Here is a 22,556-nt window from a genome sequence, read left to right on the forward strand (position 1 = left end):
GTGATAGTGATCAGAAGATGCTCATCCGGCTGAAAGGACCTCCGGGATTCTGGCCTTTAATGGAAATGCTGCTTCGGTACGTGAGGCCTCGCTCTCCCCATCCCACCTGCCTCGGCCCGCAAGAACAAGCAGTGCTTTCCATTCAAGGGCTATCGATCTTTCTCTCTCTTTTTTTCCCCCCTTTTCTCTGTGTGCTCTCACGGTGCTCTCCGGCTTGTCCAGTACAAAGCTGCCAGGGAAACAGAATTAACAGAATGGACTGGGGCATCGTCCACTCAGGATGTCTCTGAGTTCCACCCTGGTCTGACCTGTTTTTCCCTGTCCCCAAAACGCAAAAAATGAGGGATCCAAGCTAGCTTGCCTCGAGAGAATTCATTTCCCCGTCTTATTATCTCTCTTCAAAGCCAAGCCGGGCCTTCCACCCTGCACTGGAGGTGGGGGGCGGGCGGAGGCTTGGCCCTCAGATCTTCCCTGCGAAGCTTTGGAAGTTGGGCCCACCTCGGGGGGCTTTGAGGGACAGGACCTCCAGCTCAGCCATGACTCAGGAAGACCAGACACAGTGTGAGACGGAGGATGCAGGCTCCCCAGGGGAAGAAGAAAGGCGAGCTGCAAAGACATTTGTTTCCTTTGCGGTCAGATCAATCCCAGCACGTAGACCCAGCCCTTCCGGGACCAGGCAGCCCTGAAACCACCGAGATGGAGGTGGAGTCGGGAGAGAGTTCGTACAGCTGGAGGTCAACTGCAAAGGCAGAAAATGGAAAAGAGAAAAGTCGTTTTCGATGGCGTTGATTCTGTGAAGTGCCTGGTGGCAGCTTCAGATCGGTTCAAACCCAAGGGCAGCATCATGACCGTGCGGGTGGTCCCTGTCTCCTGCTCCAGAGGCCCCAAGGGTCAAAGAAAGACCTCAGCAGGCCACTGGCGCCCCGGCGTCCGGGTGTGGCACGTTCCCATGTGCCCTGAGGGCCCCACGGCCTGCGCCTGGGTTTCTGCCGCGCCGCCCAACTCCCCATCCCGTCACTGTCGTGTTCTCTTTAGTAGATGCGCCTTGTCAGTTGCCCCCTCCGTTGTAAGCTTCATGAGAATAGAGACACACAGTGCCACCCCCATGCCTGTGACAGAGCCTGGCCCATGGTAGACCCGTGAGAAATGTCCATCAGCTGACTGACAGAGGGGCTCACCGGGCTGCCAGGTAAACCCTATATCTTCCCACCCGGAGTCAGGGAGGCTGCCCTCCGGGCAGGGAAAGGCATTGAGCAGAGGCCCGAGGAAAGGGCAGGTGTGTGGCCGCCCCTCCCCCCGCCCTGGCCTTGGCCTCTGAGGTCCGCAGGGAAGAGTGGCGGCCTGATGACCCACTCAGCACTCCCATGTGGAGGCACTCTGGAGAAACTGAGTCACGGGCTCAGAGAGTTAGGAGCGGGGGTTAGGAAACACTGAAGCTGGCCTGCCATTCGCTGTGGGCAGCCCGTTTCTGAAGGACACCTGAGGAGAGTTTTAGCCTAAGAGCATCCACGCCCCCTCAAACAGGGCTTCGGGTCTGAGGAGTCCCCATCCACAGGCGTGTGGGAGTCCCTAGAATTCAGATCTCCTTGCAGAACGCTGTCTTCCCGTCATTTCAAAGGAAAAGTCACAAGAGTGGGTGAGTTGTTTCCAAATCTGCCTTCCCAAAACCACAAAAGAAGGTGCTTTTCCTATTGGAGGAAGAAACAAACCAACCAACCCACACACTAGAGCTCGCTAACCTTTGAACCTTTAACACAGAGGCGAGTGGCTTCTGCTGTGGCAGGCTGGCTCTGCGTGGGGCACCCAGGGCCTTGTCTACCAGGAGCTGCCTGGTGCTGGAAAAAGAAAAACCCTCCCTCTGCCCCTCCTCCCCTCCCCCTCCCCCTCCCCTCCCCTCCCCCTCTTCCCCTCCCCTCCTCCCCTCCCCCTCCCCTTCCCTCCTCCCCCTCCCCCTCCTCCCCCTTTCTCCTCCTCTTCCTCCTATCTCCCTCTCCCCCTCCCCTCACTCTCTCCCTTCTCTGTCCTCCCATCTCTCTCCCTCCCCCCTCCTTCCCTCTCCTAACTCTGCTGCACAAAATAAGGCTTCACGTCCATCCCTGCATTCCCCCAGAGCTGTTCCCTTGGAGTCCCCTCCCCAGCCAGAATGCTCTCCTCTTGGGGATCGTGGGGCAAGTAACTTCAGGCCGAATCTGCCCAAGACGCAGGAACCCTGTGTGCGCATCTGCCTCTGCCTCATCCCCATCCAGTTAGAGCGTCCCTGGGTCTCATGAAGTGGTTGAATCAGTAATGAGACCGTTCTCGGCCTGCAGTGGGGAGAGGACGCGTCAGGTGCGTGCTCTGGGGCTCACAGGAGACATCCTCCTGTGGTGGCCAAAGCGTGAGGCCCAGAGGGCGGCCTGGCCTCCCCCGGGGGGGCCCAGTGTTGGGCTCTCTGCTGTGTTGGGGTTCGGGCCGGCCCTTTGCCTGTCTGTCCTGCCTGTGCCTATAGCACCCGCAGGTGAGCGCTAGCCCTCAGGCGAGCCCCCAGAGCTTCCTGGGACATCGGCATGATGTTCCTCGAAAGGCAGCCCCAGGACTTCCTGGATCACCATCCTGGCCGAGGCCTGTCTGTGAAGGTGGCCCCTTGGCCAGGTGGGAGGAGGAGCCAGGGCCCTCGTTCCTGGGGAGACTTCCTTCCGGGGACCACGTGGGGAAGCACACCTAGGCTCACACAGGCCCACCCGACGCTGCCCCGCCGGCGTCACCCGGTACAGCAGCACCCAGCTCCGTGACAGCCGACCGCAGCCCTAGGAAAGGCAGGCCTTGGGTGAGCTCCTCCACGACCACGGTGGTGGAAAGCCACAGGTTGCCTGGGCCATCCTTCAGAGCGTCATCACTAAGCAGCCCCTTTCAGCCGCTGCTTCCTCCTGGTCACTGAAAACATTTGTCATTTCCTGTTTTCTCCATTTTCCAACGATTCTAATTGTCAGTGTCAAAAGGCAACAACTGTTTTCTTGGGGCTTATCTTTGGAGCACATTGATTCAGAACAAAGGATGGGGGCCTCTGTCTGCAAAACAAAGGAAGCAGCCTCCTCGGGAGGCCTGGAGAGAATGCTCTGGCTGCTCTGCCAGCGACAACAGGACAGGCCGGGAGCAGAGGGCCGGCGGTGCCCCCCCCCCCCCCCCCCCCCGATGCCCCAGCAGCGTGAAGAGAGCCCTGCTTGACGGCGACACCCCAGGCCGGCGTCGGCCGTGCCCTTCGGACTCGGCAGCTTCTGGAGCCGTGCCGCTCCGCAGACTCGCGCTTCAACTCTGGATCCTCTGGGTTTCTCTGCTTCCTTGGATGAACGCCGGCCAGCATCCCGTTGTCCCTGTAACTGTGGACCGTTCGAGAAGCACTCCCTTTCATCTGGCAGACGCTGCCCACTTCCTCCACTCTGACCTCTGCCCCAGCCTCGCCTTCACTTTGGTTTCCCAGGCCCAGGGGGCGTCTTTCCTATCTACCTCCCTCCCTTTGGACTCTTCTGCCTGTCCCCTGCTTTGTCTTTCGTCGCACTCTGTAGCCTCCACCTGCCCTTCCCCCACTCCGTACAACTTTCTGTTATTTGATGCACCTAATGGAGCAGCTGGTGGGGATGGAGTTAGGGCTGGTGTAGACAGCAGGGCACAGGAGCCGGTTCCTGGAAGCAGCGCGCTGGGGAGGCAGAAGCAGTGGATCTGCAGTTAGGAGACGCTGCACTTCCCCAGCCGTGTCGCCTTGAGCAAGTCACTTACCCTCTGTGAGCCTCAGTTGTCACGTCAGTAAGCTGGGACCATAGGTCTTCTACCCAGATCTCCTAGGGCTGGTGGGAGGTTCGATGGCAAGAACAGAGGTGAGAGGGCTGCCTTCAGAAAGGCCTGCCCGCCCTGAGCAGCTCAGGCAGAGCTCAGGGCTTCCCCAGCTCCCCCAGTTCCCGATGGGGTGGCCTTGGGTGGTCATGCGACCCCTGTGCTCCTGAGGTCCTGTCTCCCCACCCCACGCTTTAGCAGGAAGACGGCAGCTCCAGGGCTGAAGAGCGACATCCCTGGCACCCACCTCCCAGCAGCCCCGGGGGAAGGGGGGCAAGAGCTCGGACAGGAAGCAGGCTGAGGGCGGGAAGCTGACATCGCTTGCGGTGTGGTCCGCCCACTGCCACGTGTTTGTCCTCTCTGCCTTGGCAGGAACCGAGGCCGAGAACTGCCCAACAGGCCCGGGCGCCGGGCACCGGGCACTCTCCCAAGCGCCGGCCCTCCGAGTGCAGAGAAGCAGGCCCTGGGCAGCCTGTGTTGTCGGGTCAAGTCTTCTGGCATCTGGGGGGCGGGGGACGCAGTTCCGAAAGTAAACTCAGGGAGGTGTGCTCCCCGACAGAGCTGCCTTGCTTGGTGGCGCACGAGGAAGCAGACTCCTTGAGAAGGGGACAGAGGCGGCGGCGGGTGAGCGCTGGACTGGGAAGCAGACCTGGGGCCCAGTCACAGCCTGGCGCCGAACGGCTGAGGGGCTTGGGGCCAGTTGTGCCTTCTCCCGGCCCTCAGCTGGCTGGCTCGCGACTGTCCCCTTGAGCGGCTCCCAGCCTCAGGGCTGGGACTGCAGCCTTCGAACGTGGCTCCTCCCCCTGCCCACCCAGCTTGCGGATGGAGACCGGGAGCCCGTTCCCATCGCCCATGTGCGGCCAATCAGGCAAGCGAAGGGAAGCTGGGACTGAGTGGCTACTCCGGGCGTCGGCCAGTGCGTCCATCTGATCGTGTGATCATCGCGCCCTTCGTGCCAGGACCACCTGGAACAAGCCTTGGCCCTTTCCCCATGACAGCCCCGACATCCCTGGTTCGCTCAGCCATTCTTTGCCCTCGTGGTTGGGAGTCCAAGCCCTACCTCCATCACTTAGTGTCCTCCGAGTGCGGCCAGTTTGTCTGGGTCTCCCTGAGGCTGGCATGCCCAAACTCTTGTCAGCACCGTAGACGTGGTCTGGCCAAGGCAGAGTAGTGTAGGACTGTCACCTGCCTCCTTCTACATACTCTGCTTCTACTAATGCAGCCTAATGTCACATTTGCTCTTTTGGTGACTACATCTCACTGCTGCCCCATCCTGAGCAGAAGGATGTCCAGAATGCCTAAATCTTTCTTCTCCGTGCTCTTGCTGTTAAGCTCTGTGTCTCCCGCCCTATCCTACGCTGTCGCAGTTGGTTTTTTAACCCAGGTGCAGAATCCTACTTTTATTTATACCTGCGGAGTTTTGCTTGGGAGGGTGGGGCATGCATGCGAGTGTGTGTTGGTGTGTTCACTCATGCTTTCTGCTACACCAAAGCCAAGTCCTGAGTCCCCACACAGAGATCCCAAGGCTAGTATTTCTTGGTAGCCCTAATCTGACACTTCTTTCTCATCTTCTATTTAGCAAGAGAAGCAGAAATCAGGTCTTATGGCAATGATCCCTGAACAGCGGAGTGCATATCTCGCCCAACAGATGAGTCAATTTCAAGGTAAGCACTTAAACTCGATGTTCTCGAAAGGGCGGGCCAGGGGGAGTGTGTGTGAGGTTGGGGGAGAATTCATTCCAGCAGAAACAGTTACTGAGATGTTTCTGAAAAGCATTGAGGGAAAGAGAGGAGGTCTGCAAGGCACTTGCAGAGCAGCCTGGTTGGATCCGTCACGTGGAAAGCTTAAGTAGAGTCCCAGTGAAACGCTCAGTCTTAATGACTCTGAAATCGCTGTTTGATTCAAGAGCTTGATTCACCCATGGCATCTAGGACTGTAATCAACATTGACTGGCCGCAGATACAGCTGTTAGCCAAAAACCAGACACGGTCTCTGCCGGACTAGCAGGGGAAACATGCGTTAAGCAGTCCTCCCCAGCCAATAGTGACATTGGACCAGGCCAAGGGTATTCTTGCCTGGGGTTTGGGGGAAGCTGCTTGCCCTCCAACAGGTGTTCGGCAGCTTCATTGTAGCCCAGTGGCCAGCAATGGCCCATTGCTCCTGCATTCTCTTGCAAAAACCCCTGTTCCTTTGGGTCTGATACCAGCTGAATGTCCCACCTGTCCAGGCTGGAGTGGCATGTCAGGCACACTTCAGCCGCAGGGACAGGACGGACAAGTTCCAGAAAGGCCAATGTCAAGGACTGGGCATCCTTCAGGGGGTGGGCGGTGCCAGGCCTGCGTACGGATACTGAGTAGAAAAGTAGACCCAGACCCTGGCTTCATGGAGCTTACAAACTACTGGCATTTTCAGTCCAACATGATCTGCTCTTGGGTGGAGGGGGAGCCATGAGCACAGACCCAGGGGGTCTAGGAGGGCTTCCCCCAAGAACTGCAGTCCGGGCTGAGGGTGGAGGAACCAGGGGAGCGGGGGATGTTCGGGAAGAGCCCGGGGCGGAAGGTGAGAGGACAGTGCTGGGCCGGTGGCTCCCCGCCAGCAGCTGCGGCCCAAGTTGAAGATGCCTTTGGAACTGACCCCCACTCCTCTCTTTCTGTAGCCGTCCAAGATCAAGTCACCTCCAAGTGTAGCCGGACCAAGGCAAGCTCCCCACCCAACCAACCCATGATGCCACCCGGAGCTGCGCTCCTCCAGAGCGCTCTGAGCCCAGGAATGGTCCCGCCCGCCAGGCACCAGAGCCGGGAGGGCGTGGGCCTGATGTCACCAAGTCCAGGCAAGCAGCACGGGACTTTCAGCTCCAGCCCCCCGTTTCCCACACCCTTGCGCTTGAGCCACAACCCCGCGGGCAGCCTCGGGTCCACCTGCCGGCGCACGCGGATTCCCAAGGCCGCCCCCATGGGAGTGCCCCTGCCCGGCTTCTGTCCCAGCCCCCTGGGCAGCCAGCCCCTGAGTCCCCACCAGCTCAGACAGCCCTGCGTGCCAAGAGTGCCCACCGTGCTCCACAACGCTGCCTGGGTGGCAGCAGCAGCAGCAGCTGTGAGCACCGCGGTGTTGAGGGGGCCACCCCCGAGGCAAGCAGCCCATGGCGTCCAGCAGCATTTCCATAGCAACTCCCTCTTTGCCAAGGCCCCCGTGAGAGTCCCCCAGGGAGCCCCAGTGTTTCCATCACAACAGGCAGTTGTGTCCCCCAGTCAGGTGGCCCCAGGAGGCAGACCCAGCCAGAAGGTGGGCGCTGCCCCCGCCAACCCCAGCTTCAGCCTGCTGGGCCACCAGAGCCTCAGACAGAGCCCGCTGCGGGGTCCCGTGCCTGTGCTGCACGCCACCAAGTCCCTCCAGCAAGGCATGGCCAGCTTCAGGCCCGTGAGTCCCATCCAGGGCATCGAGCCACCAAGCTATGTGGCTGCCACCGCCGCCGCCGCCTCCACTGTCGCTGCCAGCCCGTCCCCTGGTCCCTTCAACAGCGTGGGGAGCCCCCCTGAGTTGCCACCCTATGCCTTGTTGCCCCAGGCCTCACTGAACGATCTCATTTCACCCCCTGACTGCACTGAGGTGGATTTCATCGAAGCTCTCTTGAAAGGCCCCGGCGTGAGCCCAGATGAAGACTGGGTGTGCAACCTGAGGCTGATCGATGACATTCTAGAACAGCACGCTGCTGCCCAGACTGCCGCAGCCCAGAGTGCCGGCCACGTCCCTGAGCAGGCTGGCCACATCCCCCAGAATGTTGGCGAGCTTTAAATGCCCGGAGAAACCTCCATGTGGCCATCACTCGGGGGAGCGGTGTGAGTCCACAGCAAATTCGCAGCTGGTCCCACGTAGCCACACGCTTGTTGCCTCATTACGATTTGAGGGGCGTCAGCCCACACCCACCCCTCTCGCTACCTGTGACGAAATGGAAAGCTGGTGATTTTTCAAGCTACCTGTACATATCTGAACATTTTGTAAATGGTTTTCCTAAACATTCACGACAGAAGTATTTATACTTCGTTTTGTGACTTTGTAAATAAAGTGACGGCTTTCCTTTCAGTAGAGCTGTGTTCATTATGCATTGTCTGTGTTTATTCTACATTGTTGCAAATACGCAGACTGTGTCGCTCACTCCAGCCATACCTTATCAACCGGGTGGTGGAGTCACGTACGCTTTAGATGCAGTGGTGGATGTGATCAAGAGGTGTTGTGCAAACTGACAAATACCAAATCGAAACTCACTTGGCCATGTATTTCCATTTCCACTAAAACTTCTGTCGCCCTGTGTGGTTCTTAACCTCTTTCGCAAACCTTTCAGTCTCTGCTAGCTCCTTCCTGACGAGCATATTACAGCACAAGCCGTTCTATCGTTAAGTGCCCCTCAGAGGAATTATTTGCCCGGAGGCCGGAGAGTTCTGTAGATTTGGGAGAAGCAAGGAGGTAATGTGTGAGCCGGGCACCGTCTGAGGATCTTGAGTCTCCTCCCTCTATCCCTCAGACGGTTGGCACTACTCCAGCAGCACCTTGCAGGGTGGAGGTGAGATGTTCCCGGTTTAAAGCCTTTCGGTATTTGTTTTGATGTAAGGCTCTGTGGTCTGGGGGAAAATGGGTCTGTAAACATTAATTGTTGATTCGGGCTTTGTCTTTGATGGTTTCTATCTGCAATTATCGTCATGTATATTTAAGTGTCTGTTATAGAAAACCCACACCCACTGTCCTGTAAACTTTTCTCAGTGTCCAGACTCTGTGTAATCACATTTTAATTGCCACCTCGTATTTCGCCTCTACATTTGAAATCTGGCGTCTGTTTCCAACCAGTGCGTTTTTTCTTCGTACTGTAATAAACAACCAGGAGAAAAGTGCCTCTATGTGTTCATTTCTCCAGGGAGCGTTCAGCATCTACAAACCCCTGTCAGCTAAGCCCGCTAGTGTCTTCGGGCCTTTCTGAATGCTTGGCCACCGAGGGGAGAGGGGTGAGAAGTTTGTGTAGCGTGAGCCGCGATCCTTTCACATCACAGCATAGAAGCACATCATTTCTGACTCGAACGCCTCCTTCTACAGAGGACGAAACAGGAGAGCCGCTAAGGTGACTGCGCTGGGGGCAGGGGGCGGAGAATCTAGACTCTCCCACCACCATCCTCTTTCCACTGAGAGGGTGACAGGCCCAACTAAAGATCCAGCTCCTCCCACGTAAGGGGGACCCACATAGGGCGGCTGGAGGTTGTCCATCACTTCACAGAGAGAGTCAGGAAGAGCCTGGTGAAGGCGCGGTCCCGGGAGAGAAGGGTCTTCCCGCCTCCTCGTCCCCTGGCCCTCCCCCAGAGTCTACGCTAAGGCCAGCCCTGTTCGTCCTTAGCACTGGAGCGGGCAGAGCTCAGCGGCGCGGGGTGCTGAGCGGACGGGATGCAGCGGCTGTGCCGTCCTCCCGGCCCGTCGAGCTCCAGGAGCCCCGCCCCTGGAGCCCCGTCCCAACCTGCTACCCAATTCCCGCTCGGCCTCCTCCTCTCCCCGCCCTCCCCGCCAGCAGTTGCAGGCAGCATCTTGGCTGCAGGCTGTTACCAATTTAAACTGCACGAAAACAACAGGGACTCCTGTCACCTCACACTCGGGCCCCGCCCTCACAGCAAGAAAGTGGCTTCCACAGAGCTTCATCGAAATGTGGCCTCATTCTGAAGGGGACCCTAAAGAGATGGGTGGGACCTGTGCCTTTCCCACGAGGTGGCCAGGATCTGGCGCGTAGGTGGCAGGGGCGTTGCAGACGGAACCACATCTCCGCAAAGGGAGTGAGGAAGCTAGTTGGGAACACACACACACACACACACACACACACACACACACACACACACACACACACACACACACACACACACACACACACACACACCCCGTGTGCTGTAAGAGCGCAGCTGAAGCACCAGCTGGGATCAGGGGTGGGCCAGATTGAATACACACATTTAATCCCCTAACAGGCAGGGAGAGTTTATATCCTCATCCTCAAGGTACAAAATGTTCCAACACCTTTTGGAACTTTGGGGGCTGAGGAAGCCAGGTACACTGAGGCAGGCCTGTCCTGTCCTGTCCAGCAGAGCCTGAAACGCTCTAAGGAGATGCCGCCACGCACCACTCTCAGTGGCTGTGACTGAGGGCAGAGATCCACAGGGGGAAGCAGGCCTCCGTAGTCCGTGGGCCAGAGGGGTGGTGGAAACAGTCACGGCCCCAAGGCCTGGGCAATTGGCCCACCTGCTCACAAGGCCCCTCCTGCTTCCTGCAGAGCGTTCCTCTTAGGTCTGGGGAAGGGATACGTCCCGCGGGCGTCCCTCAGCGCCAATCACGACTCTGTGTCTCGGGCTCGACCTCTGTTCCCCCAGTGTTGACTGAAGCGCCCCACTCCTCCTGTCCCTTCTCCTCAGCGGGCCCAGGGGCAGGAAGGGTCGGACCCACCTGCACTGTTGTTCACAGCCAGCCAGTGGGGGTGTTGAAAGCCAGCCCGTGAAGCGGGGCCTCCTCAGCCTGCCACGGGGCTTCGGGAGCCACAGCTGTCCCCGCTCAGCTCTGCCAGCCCTCAGAGTCCCGAAATAAAAGCTGAGCTTGGCCTGCTGAACTGTCCCGCCTTCCATTCCCAGAGGGTTCACTTCTCACCTCAACCACGTGGTGACCTCAAGGTTGAGCCAATGTGGGCAGCACCCACGCCCAGCACTTCCTGCTACCTGACCCCAGCCTGGCCTCACTACCCCCTGGTCGCCCCAGGCTGCTCTGCCCAGAGATGCCAGCCCCCACCGTTCTGCCATCGTTCAGTGCCCCTCTCTCCTGCACCCCCTGCACCGTCAGCCTCTCCTCTCCTGGATTCTTCCCAGGGGCTTTGACCTGGGCTATGTGAGAAGGGTCCTCACTGCCTCAGGCCAGCCAGCTCCAGCTCTAACGCCCTGCTGCCACTCCCCGCACTCACTCCTCAGCCCAGAGCCATGTGGCTCCTCCCCGAGGACACTGGCCGAAGGACCAACTCCCTCCAGGCCTAAACTCAGTGGACTTGCCCCTTTAGCAGCATAGGACTCTCCCTCCTTCCAGAACAGGACTGCCCCCGGGCTGCTGGGAGCCACAGTCCCCTGGGACGCTTCTTCCCCTCTGAGGTCCATCCTCTCCTGTCGCTCTGTAAGGGGATGCTGCTCCCTCCGTAGCTTCCTCTCACCCAACTAGGGCTTCTCCCTCTCTCCCTATTTTCCAGTTCCTTCTCCTGGGAGACGAGCAGGTCCCTGAGCCCGCATCCAGCATCCCAGCATCTCAGCATCTTGATAGTCCAGCCACAAAGAGCATCGTATGTCTGGGCAGGGCCCTAAGTTTCAGTCCCCAGGGGATCACTGCTGGACCGGTCTGCACGTTGGGCTGAAGCCTTCTAGGCCCCTTGAAGAAAAAGTGAAAGAGTTTGGAGGCTGCCGGATGCGCCCCACCAAGAGGGTTCACCTTCAGCCTGCATCAGACAGCAGCCTTGATGGGAACCCCTCCCAGGCCCTGGCCCTGCACAGGCCCTTCACTGGGAGGACTGGGAGGGGCTTGCGGGTGGGGCCTGAGGCCTCCCCACAAAGACCCGCAGTCACCAGCTGGGAGGCTGGTGACTACACACCCTGTCCCATCACCCCGCTCCCCAACTCTGAGGCCAGCCCCCGGGGTAAATGCCAGAAGCCCCCAGGGATGTGTGTGAGACTCCCGGAGCTTCCGTCCTCCCTTAGAGCAGGCTCAGGCCCCTGGAGGTCTGTTTATCATCTGTCCCCCTTCAGCCTAGAAAGTCAGGGGATCTGGCAGTGGACACGAGGTTCGGAAAAAGCACGTGCTGTTGGCTTCTCCAGTGTGTGGCCATTCCGTGATGCAACAAGCACGCTTGCGCCAGGCACCGGGAGGTACACAGACATGGTCCCAGCCTCATGGAGTACACCATGGGGTGCGTCTATCAAGGTCATGCACAGAAACAGAACCGGGGGAGATGGGGGTGGCGGGGGAGGGGTGTGGGTGTGGGTGTGTGTTCTCCACAGCCACATGATCTGCCGTCTGCAAGCCGGTGCCCCAGGAAAGCCGGGAGTGTCATTCCTGAGGCCAGAGAACCAGGGGCGCCGGTGGTGTAAATCCCAGTCTGGGGTCTGAAATCCACAGGACAAGCTATCAGGAAGAGCAGGCTGGAAACTCAGGCAGGAGTTGACACTGCGGTCCACAGACAGAGTTTTCTCTTCCTCGAGGAAACCTCAGTTTTGCCCTTAAGGCCTTTCAGCTGATGGGCTGAGGCCCACCCAGATTATTCAGGGCAGTCTCCCTCACCTTACGTGACTATAGCTGTTAACCCCATCTACAGAATACCTTCACAGCAGCAGATCAGTATTTGATTAAATAACTGGCCCATATGGCCAAGCCAAGTTGACAGGGGGACAGATGATTGACACATTAACAAAGAAAATAATAACAAGTTGCATTAAGGTCTACAAAGGAAACACAAAAGGGGCAGAGACTGAGAGACCCCAGTGTGGTGGCGCTGGCGGGGACACTTGGGAAAGACAACTCTCAGGGAGTGAAATTTGAGCTGAGATGAAAGGATGGGAGGGAGCAAGCCATGCAAAGAGCTCGGGCAGGGATATTCCGGGAAGAGGAAAAAGCACGTACAAATGCAGGGAGGAAGGGAAAAGAAGTCGGTGGGTGGGTCCAGTGAGCAAGATGGGGGGAGGGGGAGGCAGGAGAGGGGGTGTGGAGGAGGGCAGGGCCCTGGAGGCTGTCTCGATTCTTCAAGGGAAGCCTTGGGTCACTCCTGTACCCATGTGGAGGATGGACTCCAGAAAGAATGAGGGCAGCCAGCGTGGAAGGCCTCCTTCTCCATGAGGACTCCCCCTGGACATCTCCAGTTCTGGAGGTCTAAGCTGAACTCCTCTTCATGGCTGCAAGTCTGGGCATCCTCCTGGTCAGTGGAAAGCAGTCATCATACCCTGCTAAGGGACCCAAATCCACTTGGTCTCCAAGTCCAGACCTGGGAGTCATCCTCGATGTTTGTCTTTCCCTCACCCCTCTGTATCCTGGGAAGAAGGGATTTCTCCCCCACATCCATCTGCAAAATCTCTGTGATCACAGTAAAAATCCCAGCAGGGTTACTTTCTGGAACATGACAAAATGATTCAAGGTGACTCATCCGGTGGGTCAACAAGACAAGAATAGCCAGGAAACTTCTAAAAAGAAGAATCAAGAAAGGGTTCTAGCACTACCAGATATTAAAATGTATCGCGAAGCTACTGTATTTAAAACAATGTGGCCCTGATACAGGAAAAGACAGATGAGTCAGTGGAAAGGAAATAGATAAAAAGCATAATGGGAATTAAGACAATGAGCAAGGTGGCGTTTCAAATACACAGTGCTGGAAAAACTGACTGGCCATCTGCACAATAAGTCTGGGTCTTCTACCTCACTCCTGACATCAAGATAAATTCAGACGATTTGAAGATTAAAATAGAAAAAAGAACCCAGAAAAGCACTATAAGGAAACGAGGGTGGGTATTTTTATAATATCAGGGTCAATCAACCTTCTCCTATCGTGACATGAAATCCAGAAGCCATAAAGGAAAAAACTGATAATATTGCCCACATAGAATTTTGAAACTTGCATACAGAAAAACATACCATGAAAGTCAGAAGATAAATGACACATTTAGAAAACAAAGATTTGGAACACATGACAGACAAAGGGTGATTTACTCAATACTTACAAATAAAAGTAGTAGATTGTCTCCAAAAAGACAACTACGAGAATTCATGACACTTTGATTCACAGTAACCAAAACCTGCAAACAGGTGTCTATCACTAGGAGAAGGGGTAAAGCAACTCCAGTGTATCCATGTGATGCAATACCGGCATCAACACAGAGGGCTACTCCTCGGCCACGTGTCAAACGCGTTATGCTGCCAGAAAGAAGCCAGACACAAAAACACACGTACTGTATGATTCCATTTATATAAAGTGGCAAAATAGACAAAAGTCATCTGTGGTGAAAAAAAACAGAACAAGTATGGGGGTTGACTGAAAAGGGGCACAAGGGAATTTTCTGGAGTGATGGTCAATTCTCTGTCTTGCTAAGGATGTGGGTTACACGTGTGTAGCTCAGAGAATGGTTCACTGCAGATCAGGACATCTTGTTGTTAAGTACATTTTGCCTAAAACAGAAAAATCTTAAATACTGAACTCTAGTTAATGATCTGCTAGAGTGCTTAGGGGTGAAGTATACTCATATCTGCAACTGACTTCGAAACACATAAAAAAAGATGCTTGATGGATGGATAGAGGGATGGGTAGAGAGACAGAGTGATCAAGCAAGTAGAAAAATGTGTTAATCTTAGAATCTAGGAGGTGGGTCTATAAGGATTCAATATACATTTCTTCGAACTTTTCTGATGACTTATAAATTTCATAATCAAATATTGGGGGATGGGGCTTCCCTGGTGGCGCAGTGGTTGAGAGTCCGCCTGCCGATGCAGGGGACACGGGTTCGTGCCCCGGTCCGGGAGGATCCCACGTGCCGCGGAGCGGCTGGGCCCGTGAGCCATGGCCGCTGAGCCTGTGCGTCCGGAGCCTGTGTTCCGCGACGGGAGAGGCCACAACAGTGAGAGGCCCGCGTACCACAAAAAAAAAAAAAAAAAAAAAAAAAAATATTGGGGGAAAATAATTTTTAAAAGTACAAGGGTGCTTTTTGTTTGTTTGGCTTGTTTTTTGTTTGTTTGTTTTTTTGCAGTACGCGGGCCTCTCACTGTTGTGGCCTCTCCCGTCGGGGAGCACAGGCTCCGGACGCGCAGGCTCAGCGGCCATAGCTCATGGGCCCAGCCGCTCCGCAGCATGTGGGATCCTCCCGGACCGGGGCGTGAACCCGTGTCCCCTGCATCGGCAGGTGGACTCTCAACCACTGTGCCACCAGGGAAGCCCGAGGGTGCTTTTTAAATACAAATCTAGCAATTTGAGGTGGAAGAAAAAGTCCATAGAGACCAAGTTTGCATTTGGGAGAACGAAGAAGAATGTTTGGTTTTCCTACAGCCTGTAGTTTTTTTTTTTTTTAATTTTTATTGAAATATAGTTGATTTACAATGTATTAGTTTCAGGTGTACAGCAAGGTGATTCAGTTATGCTATATATGTATCCATTTTCAGATTATTTTCCCTTATAGGTTATTACAAGATATTGAGTAGAGTTCCCTGTGCTACGCAGTAGGTCCTCGCTGGTTATCTCTTTTATATATAGTAGTGTGTATATGTCAATCCCAATCTCCTAATGTATCCCTCCCCCCACCTTTCCCCTTTGGTAGCCATAAGTTTGTTTTCTATGTCTGTCAATATTTTTTTCACTGTAGTTTTTAAATGTTTCTATCTCCATCTTCTTAGTTAAAGTATTTACCTTGATAAGCATTTATTCTTTTGTATGTACTACATAAAAAATTAAAATAGAGCTCTTTCAAATCACTAAGAGAAAGACTAACTGCCCAAGGAGGAGGAATTGAGCAAAGGACACGACAAAAGTAGTCAGTTAACAGAAGACACGGAAATTGCCAGTGAATACAGAGAGGATGCTAAACCTCCCTGTAATGAAAGGAAGGCCAATAACACCAATGGTGCTCTGTCAAGCCCTTTCTATCAGAATCACCTCAAACGTCACAACAAATAATAGTCGGTGAAGCTGGGGCCTGGGTACACAGGTTCTCTCTCCTCCACTCCTGAGTGGAGGACAAACTCATGCAACTTTTGTGGGCACAGTTTGGCAATTATTGGGATAGAGGAGAGGATATAGGATAGAGATCAGATTGGATACAGGTGTGAATGTCCATGTTGCCTTGCAAAGATGCTTTCTAGGAATTGAAAGCAATGAGGAATGAACAACTAGCAACAAGATGCAGGATTTTGCCAAAGAATCTTTTTTTTTTAACATCTTTATTGGAGTATAATTGCTTTACAATGGTGTGTTAGTTTCTGCTTTATAATAAGGTGAATCAGTTATACATATACATATGTCCCCATATCTCTTCCCTCTTGCATCTCCCTCCCTCCCACCCTCCCTATCCCACCCCTCTAGGTGGTCACAAAGCACCGAGCTGATCTCCCTGTGCTACGCGGCTGCTTCCCACTAGCTATCTATTTTACGTTTGGTAGTGTATATATGTCCATGCCACTCTCTCACTTTGTCCCAGATTACCCTTCCCCCTACCCATATCCTCAAGTCTATTCTTTAGTAGGTCTGTGTCTTTATTCCCGTCTTGCCCCTAGGTTCTTCATGACCATTTTTTTTCTTTTTTCCTTTTTTTCTCTTTTTTAGATTCCATATATATGTGCTAGCATACAGTATTTGTTTTTCTCTTTCTGACTCACCTCACTTTGTAGGACAGACTCTAGGGCCATCCACCTCACTACAAATAACTCAATTTCATTTCGTTTTATGGCTGAGTAATATTCCATTTTATATATGTGCCACAACTTCTTTATCCATTCATCTGTTGATTGACACTTAGGTTGCTACCATGTCCTGGCTATTGTGAATAGAGCTGCAATGAACATTTTGGTACATGACTCTTTTTGAATTTTGGTTTTCTCAGGGTATATGCCCAGTAGTGGGATTGCTGGGTCATATGGTAGTTCTATTTGTAGATTTTTAAGGAACCTCCATACTGTTCTCCATAGTGACTGAACCAATTCACATTCCCACCAGCAGTGCAAGAGTGTTCCCTTTTCTCCACACCCTCTCCAGCATTTATTGTTTCTAGATTTTTTGATGATGGCCATTCTGACTGGTGTGAGATGATATCTCATTGTAGTTTTGATTTGCATTTCTCTAATGATTAATGATGTTGAGCATTCTTTCATGTGTTTGTTGGCAGTCTGTGTATCTTCTTTGGAGAAATGTCTATTTAGGTCTTCTGCCCATTTTTTGGCTTGGGTTGTTTGTTTCTTTGATATTGAGCTGCATGAGCTGCTTGTAAATTTTGGAGATTAATCCTTTGTCAGTTGCTTCATTTGCAAATAGTTTCTCCCATTTGGAGGGTTGTCTTTTGGTCTTGTTTATGGTTTCCTTTGCTGTGCAAAAGCTTTTAAGTTTCATTAGGTCCCATTTGTTAATTTTTGTTTTTATTTCCATTTCTCTAGGAGGTGGGTCAAAAAGGATCTTGCTACGATTTATGTCATAGAGTGTTCTGCCTGTGTCTTCCTCTAAGAGTTTGATAGTGTCTGGCCTTACATTTAGGTCTTTAATCCATTTGGAGTTTATTTTTGTGTATGGTGTTAGGGAGTGTTCTAGTCTCATTCTTTTACATGTACCTGTCCAGTTTTCCCAGCACCACTTATTGAAGAGGCTGTCTTTTCTCCACTGTATATTCTTGCCTCCCTTATCAAAGATAAGGTGACCAGATGTGCGTGGGTTTATCTCTGGGCTTTCTAACCTGTTCCATTGATCTATATTTCTGTTTTTGTACCAGTGCCATACTGTCTTGATTATTGTAGCTTTGTAGTATAGTCTGAAGTCAGGGAGCCTGATTCCTCCAGCTCTGTTTTTCTTTCTCAAGATTGCTTTGGCTATTCGGGGTCTTTTGTGTTTCCATACAAATTGTGAAATTTTTTGTTCTAGTTCTGTGAAAAATGCCAGTGGTAGTTTGATAGGGATTGCATTGAATCTGTAGATTGCTTTGGGGAGTAGAGTCATTTTCACAATGTTGATTCTTCCAATCCAAGAACATGGTATATCTCTCCATTTATTTGTATCATCTTTAATTTCTTTAATCAGTGTCTTATAATTTTCTGCATACAGGTCTTTTGTCTCCTTAGGTAGGTTTATTCCTAGATATTTTATTCTTTTTGTTGCAGTGGTAAATGGGAGTGTTTTCTTGATTTCACTTTCAGATTTTTCATCATTAGTGTATGGGAATGCAACAGATTTCTGTGCGTTAATTTTGTATCCTGCTACTTTACCGAATTCATTGATTAGCTCTAGTAGTTTTCTGGTAGCATCTTTAGGATTCTCTATGTATAGTATCATGTCCTCTGCAAACAATGACAGCTTTACTTTTTCCTTTCCGATTTGGATTCCTTTTATTTCTTTTTCTTCTCTGATTGCTGTGGCTAAAACTTCCAAAACTATGTTGAATAACAGTGGTGAGAGTGGACATCCCTGTCTTGTTCCTGATCTTAGTGAAAATGATTTCAGTTTTTCACCACTGAGGATGATGTTGGCTGTGGATTTGTCATATATGGCCTTTATTATGTTGAGGAAAGTTCCTCCTGTGTCTATTTTCTGGAGAATTTTTATCATACATGGGTGTTGAATTTTGTCGAAAGCTTTTTCTGCATCTATTGAGATGATCATATCGTTTTTCTCCTTCAATTTGTTAATATAATGTTTCATATTGATTTTGCATATATTGAAGAATCCTTGCATTCCTGGAATAAACCCCACTTGATCATGGTGTATGATCCTTTTAATGTGCTGTTGGATTCTGTTTGCTAGTATTTTGTTAAGGATTTTTGTATTATGTTCATCAGTGATATTGGCCTGTAGTTTTCTTTCTTTGTGACATCTTTGTCTGGTTTTGGTATCAGGGTGATGGTGGCCTTGTCAAATCATTTAAAGCTTGTGTTTCCTTATTTATTTTCATTTTGGATGATCTGTCCATTGGTGAAAGTGGGGTGTTAAAGTCCCCTACTATGATTGTGTTACTGTCGATTATCCTTTCTATGGCTGTTAGTATTTGCCTTATATATTGAGGTGCTCCTATGCTGGCTGCATAAATATTTGCAATTGTTATATCTTCTTCTTGTATCGATCCCTTCATCATTATGTAGTGTCCTTCTTTGTCTCTTGTAATAGTCTTTATTTTAAAGTCTGTTTTATCTGATATGAGAGTTGCTACTCCAGCTTTCTTTTGACTTCCATTGGAATGGAATATCTTTTTCCATCCCCTCACTTTCAATCTGTATGTGTCCCTAGGTCTGAAGTGGGTCTCTTTTAGACAGCATGTATACAGGTCTTGTTTTTGTAACCATTCAGCCAGTCTATGTCTTTTGGTGGGAGCATTTAATCCATTTACATTTAAGATAGTTATTGATATGTATGTTCCTATTACCAATTTTTTAATTGTTTTGGGTTTGTTATTGTAGGTCTTTTCCTTCTCTTGTGTTTCAAAGAAGCTTATTAGCAGCAGGTTTGATTCAATTTCAGGGCCAGTACCCAAACTTTCCACTCGTAATGTTAGGTTCACGATGGGGCAAGCTGGTAGGTTTCTTCAATGGCAGTTGTCTTTTTTCCTTCCCAGGTCTGTCTTTCTCCCTTCCATGTTATCTACAGTCTACAGTTATCTTCATAGGGGTTTCCCTGTTGGTCCAACGGTTAAGCCTCCGTGCTTCCAATGCAGGGGACACAGGTCCGGTCCCTGGTCAGGGAACTAAGATCCCACATGCCACACAGAGCAGCCAAAAAATAAGTAAATAAATACAGTTATCTACATAGTTGGAATGTCTTTCAGATTTTAATGTGCTTAGTCCCTTTGTACTGATTCGCCCTTCTTTGTCACATCACATGTGTGTCTTCAGATTCTAAAGTGGATAATAAGCGTAGACCCAGTATCAAGTGTATAGTATAAAGCAAAATACTGTTGGGGCAAAGAGATGTGGAAATAGACATTGGTGATTTGACATTGTATAGTTTAAGTAAACATGATCGCATCAAGGTAAGTGTTTTCTGCTCCATACCAGTTGTCTTTCCATTTTCAGTACCAAATACATGTGTTTAAAGGAACCTACCATTAAAAACTCAGTTTCCCTTAAAAAACAAAGGGCGTGGCAGGAGCCCCCCTCCGCCCCCACCCCATGCACATACCTGAGACCAACCACAGTGCAAGCCCTGCTTCTCCCTGCCCTCCGTGCCCTGCCCACCCACTACTCTGCATCTTCACTTCAATCTGCCTTTCAAATGGTAGGAAAGGAAGTGGGCTTCAAGGCACTACTCCCTCCTCTGTAACCTCCCTGAGACAGGGATGCCTGAAGAAGCCAGGCCAGGCTCGCCACTTGACACTGACATAGGGGACCTGTAAGGAGAGAACACACACACACACACACACACACACACACACACACACACACACCCCACACACAAACACACACACACACACACACACACACACACACACACGAGTGATATTTTCATAAGAGTTCTTGCCACCTGCAGTAACCCGGTCTGCTCATCGGGACGAAGGTCCCCGAGCCGTTCCCAGAGGTTATCCCTGGCGCAGGAGCAAGGGGGGCTCCTGCTTTGCTGCTGTGGTTTTGGAAACGTGGAGCCCTGCCTTCCAGCAGATTTCGTTTGTCCCAGAGTCAGCTGGCCCACTTGTGAAAGGGCTTCAGGCTAGGCCTTCACGAAGCTGACATGGCACTGGGGCTGTGGATTTCAGCCCAGGGCTTTCCAGATCCCACTGCAAAAGGCTCTCACCGTGGCCCGTCTGCCTGGCCTCGGCTCCAGCCTGCAGGTCACCTCCACGGCCCAGGCCAGCTCCATCTCTTTTCTTCTGGCATGGAGGTTCCTCCTTCTCTTTCCAGCCCCCTCCCCATGTCTGTAGTGCCTCCCCCTGAATGGAGTCTTCACTGTTGGAAGATCTAGAGCCCCACCACCGCCGCAGCAGCGAATGCTGGTTCTTTGTAAACTGAATCTTCTGGTCATCGGAGAAGCAAGGTCCAGGGCACAGAGCCTTCACGGAGGTGCAGCCTCCTTGCGTCGCTTTGGATTTTTCTAAATTAATTAATTAATTTATATTTGTTTTTGGCTGCGTTCGATCTTCATTGCTGTGCACGTGCTATCTCTAGTTTCCGCCAGCAGGGGCTACTCTTCATTGCGGTGCACAGGCTTATTGTAGTGGTTTCTCTTCTTTATTTATTTATTTTTTTTGCGGTACGTGGGCCTCTCACTGCTGTGGCCTCTCCCGCCACAAAGCACAGGCTCCGGACGCGCAGGCTCAGCGGCCATGGCTCACGGGCCCAGCCGCTGCGGTGGCTTCTCTTGTTGCGGAGCACGGGCTCTAGGCACGCGGGCTTCAGTAATTGTGGCACACAGGCTCAGTAGTCGTGGCTCACGGGCTTAGGTGCTCCACAACATGTGGGATCTTCCCGGACCAGGGATCGAAGCCGTATCCCCTGCTTTGGCAGGTGGATTCTTAACCACTGCGCCACCAAGGAAGTCCTTTGCCTTTGGATTTGATAAATCGATCTGCTTGCATTAACAACATGGCCCACGGTTAGGAACAAATGAGGAGACATCACACAGAGCCCCGGCTGCCCTGCCTGCCTGCCCACCCAGAGCCCTGCCTCCTTCCAAGTGGCCATGGCTACAAAGCTCCTCTGGGGACCAAGGGGACAGGCTTGGCAAGATGACCACTTGGGCCTGCAAGCAGAAGTGGGAGGGCTTGGCAAGGGTGGACTCCAGCCAAAGACAAGTGCCTGGCTGGCCCAGAGCCTCATGGGACCTGGACAGAGTCTGTGAGCCAAGGGGCAGCACAGGGCAGCCGTGAAGCCGGGGAACTTTGGCGCCAGAGCCTCTGGGTTCAAATCAAGTCTCCACATCCTGATACCTGTGGGACCTGGGGCAGGTCAGGTCAGCAAACCACTTCAGCTTCCTGTGCCTCGGTTTCCCCATCTGAAGATATAACAGTATCTCTGGACTTCCCTGGTGGTGCGGTGGTTAAGAATCCGCCTGCCAATGCAGGGGACACGGGTTCGAGCCCTGGTCCGGGAAGATCCCACGTGCCACGGAGCAACTAAGCCCGTGCGCCACAACTACTGAGCCTGCGCTCTAGAGCCCGCGAGCCACAACTGCTGAGCCCACACACTGCAACTACTGAAGCCTGTGCGTCTACAGCCCATGCTCCACAGCAAGAGAAGCCACCGCAACGAGAAGCCCGCACACGGCAACGAAGAGTAGCCCCCGCTCACCACAACTAGAGAAAGCCCACGCGCAGCGACAAAGACCCAACACAGCCAAAAAAATTTTTTTAATTGTTTTAATTTAAAAAATTTTAAAAAACTAATAGTATCTCCACCTCAGAGGGCTGTTGTGAGAAGGAAAAGAGCCAATACCTTCCCCAAACAATTCAACATAGAGTTCCACCACTTGAAAGTCCTGGGCAATAGCTAAGAGAAATGAAAACAAATGTCTGTGCAAAAAGCTGTACACCAGTGTTCATAGCAGCATTGCTCATAGTGGCCAGAAAGTGGAAACAACCCATATGTTCATCGATGGAGCGGTAAGCAAAATGTGGTCTCTCCACACAGTGGACTATTATTCAGCCTTTAAAAGGAATTAAATTCTGATTCATGCTACAACTTGGATGAACCTTAACAATATGGTAAGTGAAAGAAGACAGTCACAGAATCTCACATATTATATAATTTAATTCATTTGAAAGTCCAGGATAGGCAAATCCAAGGAGACGGAAAGTAAATTAGTGGGTGCCAAGGGCTGGGGGCTATGGAGGGGTAGGGGAGTGACAGCTGAGGGGTATAAGGTTTCTTTTTGTGGTAATGAAAACCTTCTAAAATTGACTGTGGTGATAGTCGCACAGATCTGCGAATCGACTCAAAGCCATTGACTTGTACCCTTTAAATGGGTAAACTGTATGTTATGTGAAGTATATCTCAACAAAACTGGTTTAAAAAAAACCAAAAATGTTATGTTACTGAAAATAAACTGTCACTTC

The 22,556-nt window shown here is 52.0% G+C and overlaps 1 protein-coding gene across 5 annotated transcripts in view; it reads left to right on the plus strand.

Moving 5' to 3' along the window:
• MAMLD1 (mastermind like domain containing 1) overlaps window positions 1-5,427 on the plus strand; it is a gene marked incomplete at both ends in the record, with an annotated part of 54,501 nt that extends 49,074 nt beyond the window's left edge. For all 5 annotated transcript variants that reach the window (XM_082865183.1, XM_082865185.1, XM_082865182.1 and 2 more), the window contains one exon: window positions 5,387-5,427. In XM_082865183.1, the coding sequence (XP_082721309.1) occupies window positions 5,387-5,427 (41 nt within the window). The remainder of the gene's footprint in view (window positions 1-5,386) is intronic.
• Between the last annotated feature and the right edge of the window lie 17,129 nt (window positions 5,428-22,556).

This window comes from Leucopleurus acutus, assembly GCF_964270905.1.
Source record: "Leucopleurus acutus genome assembly, chromosome: X".
Lineage (NCBI taxonomy): Eukaryota > Metazoa > Chordata > Mammalia > Artiodactyla > Delphinidae > Leucopleurus > Leucopleurus acutus.